Raw genomic sequence first — 7,741 nt, forward strand, 5'->3', positions numbered from 1 at the left:
ATCTTTGTTTTTCTAAAATCATATTTAATTAATTAATTAAAACAAATAAAATCGGTCCTTCCTTTCTTCTCCATTTTTTTTGTCTCAACTAGGAAAGAAACCTTGATAATTAATTGTTATTTCATTTGAGTTTATATATTAGCCAAACGACAGCTCAAATATAACATTCGGATTTATTTACGTAATTACGATAAATAAAACCAAACTAAGTATAACATATTTCTAATTAAAGGTAAATTTTGTTAGTTTTCCTTTTTTTTTGTTTCAAGGTTGCTCGAATAAAACAAAAATTAAAACAGGCATTTCACAAAAATAACAAAAGAAAAAGAGGGAAAAAAAAACCAGAAAACAAAATCACAGAGTCATGCCTGGAATCAAGAACCCTGAATACGAAGACTTCTTCAATGAAAGGAAAAAAAATAAAGAAAAAGGCAAATGAAAAAAGAAACAAACCTTCGCCAACGCTTTCGGCTTTGCCCTATTATATATATATATATGTATATATATTTGCATAAATCATATATACACACTCCATCTACATATTCTTTAATTTCTTTTTTTTTCCTTGTGATTAATTAACATCAATATCCAGTTATGATCTCTTGGCTTGATGTCTACCATGTTGTTTCATCCACTGTTCCTCTGTACGTCACGATGATCTTAGGCTATGTCTCTGCGAAACATCTGAAGCTCTTCTCACCCGAACAATGCTCAGGCATCAACACATTCGTCTCGAAATTCTCCATCCCTTTGCTTTCTTTCCAAGTAATCTCTCAGAATAACCCTTACAAGATGAACCCTAGACTCATACTCTCGGATGCCCTCCAGAAGATCCTTGCCGCCGTGTCCTTGGCCGCCGTCGTGAGATTCTGGCGGCCCGCCGCGAGCGGAGGGAGGCTGGGCTTGATCATAACCGGGTTTTCCATATCCACGTTACCAAACACTCTGATCATCGGGATACCTATGCTGAGAGCCATGTACGGTGATGGATCCGTCGACTCTTTAGTGCAGATTATCGTTCTGCAGAGCCTGATTTGGTACAATCTCCTGCTTTTCCTGTTCGAGCTCAACGCCGCGAGATCATCTGTTGCCGCCAGAGTTCCCACAGAGCATAGAGGTAAATGAAGTATCAATTAATATCTCCTGTGTTTAGGGTTTGATAATAAGCTTCTTGGACACGAAACTCATCCGGATTTCTTCTGCTCCAAGGCAACGAGAACACAGATGCGGAACAAGAACCAAAAGAAGAAGAAGAAACAGTGTTGGCATACGATTCCAGCACAGGGAGAATCCTCTTGAAGGTCTGGAGAAAGCTCGTAAGAAATCCGAATAGTTATGCAACTTTGGCCGGACTCATTTGGGCCAGCATTCATTTCCGGTGAGATTCACTCAGAAAAAAAAAACTTCATCTTTTCTTATACATATATACACATACATATATATATATATATATATATATGCATATATGTGCGTGTGTGTTCTTAAAGATTCAATTTCGATCGGTTCCTAACGTGTAAAACTAGCTATTTTTCCAGATTGGGATGGGAAATGCCCGGAATGGTCGATGGATCCATACGTTTATTATCAGATGGAGGCCTCGGGATGGCGATGTTTAGCCTAGGTGAGAAGAAAACCAACCATTTTTTTTTTCTGTCGTTGAAGTTGAAAAAAAAAAAACCCTCTGAAAACCCTAAACCACGAGCAGGTCTATTCATGGCATCCCAAAGGAGCATCATAGCTTGCGGAAAACAAATGCTGGCGATAACTATGGTGTTGAAGTTTCTAATCGGACCGATCTTGATGGTCGCTTCTGCATTTGGCATCAGATTACACGGCACTCTCCTACGAACCATGATTTTGCAGGCAAGCGAGATCAAAAATATTTTCCACGTAATTAATATTTTTTTATTTTCTTTTATGATTTTATATATTTGCAGTCTGCATTGCCCCAAGGAATCGTACCTTTCGTCTTTGCAAAAGAGTATAATGTTTATCCAGAGATCGTTAGTACCGGGTACTTTGATTTTTTTTTTTTCGTTGGCCCCTAAATTTCGATTTGATTTTTTTTTTGGTTGCAACAAAATTTAATCCGAAGCTTTCGTGTGTTATTTTTTTTTCCTTTTGCAGGGTGATATTTGGGATGGTGGTTGCCTTACCAATTGCTTTGGCTTACTATTTCGTGATGGCCCTTTGAAAATGATTTAAATAAATTTTTTGGGGTTCTTTATGTTGCTGCCCTTTATTGTATTATAAATAGATGAATATTTTAATTATTTATGTTGTAAAGATTTGTTGTAAAGCAATAAGTTCGAATAGCTCATATTTATTCGAACGGTTCACAGGTCCCAAAAAAAAATAATGGAAATGGAGATTATTTCGATTTTTTTTTTTTTTTTTTTGTAAAATGGAGATACAAAACAGAGTCAAAGCGGAAAAAATAAAGACATATAAAAAAGGAAACAAACGTCACCCGCGCCGCTGGGGAATATTACTCAAATAACCCACTTGGGTCGCAGCAATTTCAGTGTACACCACCGGAAAAAAAAAAAAAATTTGCGACCTTATTACGACTAATATATAACTAATATACAACTTATTACGACTAATAAACTACTCTTATTTTAGTTATATATTAGTTATATATTAGTCGTAATAAGGTCGCAAATTTTTATTTTTTTTTCGGTGGTGTACCCTGAAATTGCTGCGACCCAAGTGGGTTATTAGGGTTAAAACCCGCGCCGCTGGCTGCCACGTGTGCAAAGAGGGGCCAAAAAAAATAATGAAAAAATTGGGTGTGGGTATTAGATCGACGGCTGTGGAGCGAGGAACACCGACCAAAGGTATCGATCCGACGGCTGATAAATTTTTGTTTCATCAGCAGGCAAAAAAAAAACCCCTCTCCGATAATAAAGAGAACTTAGGGTTTTCCCTTTGCCTTATATACGCCACATTTCCGGCATCCATTTCCTTTCTCGGTGCTCTCCGACTTCGATTCCAGAGGCGCAGAAGCTCCTAGAACTTCTTCCTCCTCAAGTAACCATGGCCAAGGGTCCCGGTCTTTACACCGAAATCGGCAAAAAAGCCAGAGGTATTCTCTCCCTCCTCTTCTCAATCCGTTCACTCGTATGTCTATGTGCCAGAGATTTTGTGTTTTTGATCGGGTAGCGACTAATCGCGATTCTATGTGGGTGTTTTGATCTGAATTTGGTTTGGATTCTCGCGAATTCTTGGCTTCTCTACCTGGATCTCTCACTGTCCATCTGTACTGGTGTCGTGCGTATATGCATACCTTTTCCGTGTTTGATCGAATAGCGACTTCCTGGACCTCTTCCGCGGATTAAGGGCCTGGGTTTTGTGTAGATTCGAATGTTTCGACGGATTCAGATTCTGGGATATATCGATAGGGTATTTCGGACTCTGATAGTTATCTATTGCTCCCATTTTGTGTTATTCTCCATGGGTATTCTTCACTTGTATTTTTTTGGGTTTGATTTCGATTCCTCTCGTGCTTTCATTGTCAATCTTGAAATGTCTATCACAAGAGTAGCTGTTTCGTGTTTTGGCGTTTATGTCCGTGGGAGCTTCTGTTGAGTGTATTTGTTTTATTGAGTTGTCTAATGTTGTGAATTTTATCGCCATGGGTTATAGATCTTCTCTACAAGGACTACCAGAGCGACCAGAAATTCTCTATCACCACCTACTCTCCTACCGGTGTTGTAAGTATCTTTTTTTCCTTCTTCATTTTGATGGTTTCTTTATCGGTTCCTCATGATGTTTGTGCATATGTATGTTTGATGGTTGTAATTGGCATATATCTTGAGTTTTAGTCTCTTGTGAGTTTCATCTTTGATTCTTTGCATGTGCCTGGATGAATGTTATATTGCACAACATTGTGTTTATATCATGACCATCTTTGCTTATGAACTGACTCGTCGTTTGTGATTCCTTTCACAATTTTAGGCCATCACTTCAACAGGAATCAAGAAAGGTGACCTATTTTTGGCTGATGTGGCTACCCAATTGAAGAACAAGAATATCACAACTGACATAAAAGTTGGCACGGATTCCACTGTAAGCAGCCCTCTCTAGCTACTTTTCATTTCTTCGAGACATTCGCAGTTCCTTCCCAGTAGTCTTTTGGTACCTTGCCCATTTCTCGTAGCTACATGGTGTTGATGATTGTTGACTCTGCATCCTTTTATCACCTGATCCAGCTTCTGACCACCATTACGGTTGATGAGCCTGCCCCTGGACTGAAGTCTATCTTTAGCTTCAAGGTGCCTGATCAGAGATCTGGCAAGGTATAATATAATGTTCATACCATCTTCTCTGGCTGCATTTTTTTTTCTGCTGGATGATATGATTCTCTCTTCACATCACTGTGCTATATCTTCAAACAGGTTGAGCTACAGTACTTGCATGACTATGCTGGCATCAGCACCAGCATCGGGTTGACAGCGAACCCAGTTGTCAACTTTTCTGGTGTTGTAGGCTCCAATGTCTTAGCTCTTGGTACCGATGTTTCCTTCGATACCAAAACTGGCAATTTCACCAAATGCAACGCTGGTCTGAGCTTCACGAAGGATGACTTGATTGCTTCCCTTACTCTGTAAGTACATATGTATCATTGGGGAAGCGGTTCTTAGGGAAAGTTTCAAAGTGATTAAGGGGTTTTGACAAGATAATATCATTTAATGATAGAGTTATTCAGAATAAAGGGGGATATATCACCAGAGTTTTGTTTTCTTGGATGTGTGGTAGGAATGACAAGGGTGACACATTGAACGGGTCATACTATCACATCGTGAACCCATTGAGCAACACAGCGGTAGGAGCGGAGGTGAGCCACAGCTTCTCGACCAACGAGAACACCATAACGGTGGGAACCCAGCATGCGCTTGACCCACTGACCACAGTGAAGGCACGCGTTAACAACACTGGCAAAGCGAGTGCACTGATCCAGCACGAGTGGCGTCCCAAGTCCTTCTTCACCATCTCTGGCGAGGTGGACACCAAGGCCATCGAGAAGAGCGCCAAGGTTGGCCTTGCCCTTGCCCTCAAGCCCTGAAACGCAGCGAGGGTAGCTTAGTAATGTCACATCCTTGCTCTCTCTCGTTCCCTTTTTTTTTGCTTTGGACAAGAAGAAAGCTCTTTTCCTAATCGTTCTTTGATCTCGTTGGGTGTCGGATTGTAGAAAATAAAAAGATTAAAAGGATCGTCTTCCTGATGAACCTACAAAGATCCTTCTGTCTTTGTTCTTTCACTGCTAAAAACTGGTTGGTGGAATTCTTTTTCCCGTCTTATCAGAAAACTGTTGTTCCTCTATCAAATTTACTTGTAATGTTTTGTCTTTATCTTTGTCTGAGATCGCTGGGGACCACCCTGTTGATGTGATCCAGTCTGTGTTTCGCCTTGCATTTGTTACTCCGCTGGATATTCGATTCCCTTATGGCATCTCTCTTCTATAATTCTCGGCGGCTTCTGGTTTTTCATTTTTAGGGTTCTCTTTCTTCTTCTATGATTTTCCCCCGTTACTTCAGGATATACTATCAACCCAATACTTTTGGGGTTTTTCATTGGATGCTTGGATATGCAATTTTTCTGGTTTGTGTTAGATTTGATCGACAACAATAATTGGGCTTCTGCCACGGTTAATCCGAATTGTTAGGCCCAAATTATAAGGCCCATAAGCCCAAGTCCTTAAAAAAGACTTCCACCGCCTAAAACTTTTGTATCTTACAGGCCGTTCCTTCGAGAATTCGAAATATCTTTGGGATGTTCCCTCCGGATCGTACTCTGTTCGGAGATCGTCGGTCGTGGCCGCGGGGTAGAAGCAGCACAAAAGCGACCGAAATGGCGTCCAACTTCTTCCGATGGAGCGCGATCTTACGCCTTTACCGTCCCGTTTTGAGGTGCTTTCGCGTCTCTTTTCTTTCATTTCGTTAATTTCTAGGTTTTTGTCGGTTGAATTTCGAAATCTGTCTGTAATCTAGGTTGTTTGATCCGATTTCTTCGCTTTCTTTCATTTTCTCGGGAAAATCTTCCGCTGATTTTGTCTCTGTAATGCTTGTCACGTTTTCTTGAGTGAACTATCTGGCTAAATAGTATAAATGCCGAGAACGACTTTAAAGGCGAGTGAAATAGCTACGCCTCCTAGATGCTGCATGTTTAGATTGTTCATGAAATCAACATTGGGGAAAATTAAAATGTAATCACATTTATCGTGCTCCTGAACGAGATTGTTTGTTGCAAACAATTGTATATGAATTTGCAAGGGCAATCTGTGATAACGAGTGAAACAACCCTAAAAATTACACGAATCCAATTATGCAGCAAAATTGTTTCAATTATTACGATGCAAATTGTAAACCTGTGTTATTTCTTGCGGTCTGTGAATGAATTAGTTTCCTGTAAATTCTTATTGGGAGTATGTGCATTGAGAAGGAGAAGGCATGTCTCTTAAGGAATATGATGCAACTAGCATATCAGCCTTTTACTATATTCAACATTTTTGCCATCTAATATATATGTAGCAGAATAGGTAGGTAAACTTTGCTTCCAGGGACCTGAATTTGTTTTTGATTTTTTTTTTTTTGTTTTGCAGACTATTGATAAGCCAAGTCAAGGCCGTGTGTCTCTGTAGGTCCACTTTGCTTCAAGAAGAAGGTGTGTTTCTTTCATTTCATCGATTCTATGTTTTTATCGGTTGATCTTCGAAATCTGTCTGAAATCTAGGCTGTTTGATCCCATTTATTCGCAAGGGAAATCTGTGATAATGAGTGAAGCAACCCTAAAAAATTACAAGAATCAATTATGCAGTAAAACTATTGTTTTAATTATTACAACATGGGTTGTAAACCTGTGTTATTTCTTGTGGTCAGTGAATGAATAAGTTTCTCTAAATACTTATTGAGAGTCTCATTCATGTGCTAAGCATCCATCAAAACAATAAGATGCAGAGTGGTTCTATTTGTAATATTCTGATACCTTTTATAGGTTGCTGTTTTTTGTCATTCATGCTTTTTTTTTATTGAGACGGAGAAGATGTGTCTGTTAAGCAATATGATGCAACTATTGAAAAGGAGAAGGTCAGCCTTTTACTATTATTTAATCTTTTTGCATTTGCTTCAAGAGACCGGAATTCGTTTTTTTTTGCAGGTTATTGATAAGCAAGTAAAGGCCATTTATATCTGTCACGGGAATGCATCCAGCCACATTAGATTTTTTATTTGCTTGAATGCTCGGATAATCTCGCGAACTGAGAACTTCATGGTTGGATGGTAAAAAACTCTGACCAATTTTTTATCCGTGTTCACTGGTATATATTGGTGTTCTACATTTGATCAAAGAGACGGATAATATCGATGTTCACGTGTGATGATGCAAGCAGGAAGTGATGGTTTCTGATGGTTCTTACCTAGTCTCCACTCCGAGCAGGATTCCTTCGCATTGGTCACCTTTTGTTGACAAAAAGGTATGCAATCGTTTTAAGATATGCTTCGAAATTCAATAATGCTCCGAGAATATGTTTTGTTTTGTGAGTTTATATGTTGAATGCATATGTCACCCCAAACTCCATTAAACGAAAGCCTTGGAGGAAAATTATCTGGTGATGAGGAGGGAATGCATACATGCGACTGTGCTGATGTCACCCCAAACTCTATTAACCCATGAAGGTTAGTAATCATTTTTGCTTGTATTATACATATATATATATATATATATATATATATATATATAT

The 7,741-nt window shown here is 39.1% G+C and overlaps 2 protein-coding genes across 2 annotated transcripts; both read left to right on the forward strand.

Moving 5' to 3' along the window:
- The first annotated feature begins 333 nt into the window (after positions 1-333).
- Positions 334-2,364, forward strand: LOC104821044 (auxin efflux carrier component 8). Its single transcript, XM_010551767.1, has 6 exons — positions 334-1,117; positions 1,210-1,378; positions 1,536-1,621; positions 1,706-1,863; positions 1,938-2,014; positions 2,128-2,364. The coding sequence occupies exons 1-6, from the start codon at positions 595-597 to the stop codon at positions 2,192-2,194; spliced, it is 1,080 nt and encodes a 359-aa protein (XP_010550069.1). The 5' UTR covers positions 334-594; the 3' UTR covers positions 2,195-2,364.
- A 579-nt stretch (positions 2,365-2,943) lies between these two features.
- LOC104821046 (mitochondrial outer membrane protein porin of 34 kDa-like) lies at positions 2,944-5,354 on the forward strand. Its single transcript, XM_010551768.2, has 6 exons — positions 2,944-3,088; positions 3,649-3,716; positions 3,961-4,071; positions 4,215-4,301; positions 4,401-4,609; positions 4,762-5,354. The coding sequence occupies exons 1-6, from the start codon at positions 3,040-3,042 to the stop codon at positions 5,066-5,068; spliced, it is 831 nt and encodes a 276-aa protein (XP_010550070.1). The 5' UTR covers positions 2,944-3,039; the 3' UTR covers positions 5,069-5,354.
- The last annotated feature ends 2,387 nt before the right edge of the window (positions 5,355-7,741 follow it).

This window comes from Tarenaya hassleriana, unplaced genomic scaffold (assembly GCF_000463585.1).
Source record: "Tarenaya hassleriana unplaced genomic scaffold, ASM46358v1 Cleome32, whole genome shotgun sequence".
NCBI lineage: Eukaryota > Viridiplantae > Streptophyta > Magnoliopsida > Brassicales > Cleomaceae > Tarenaya > Tarenaya hassleriana.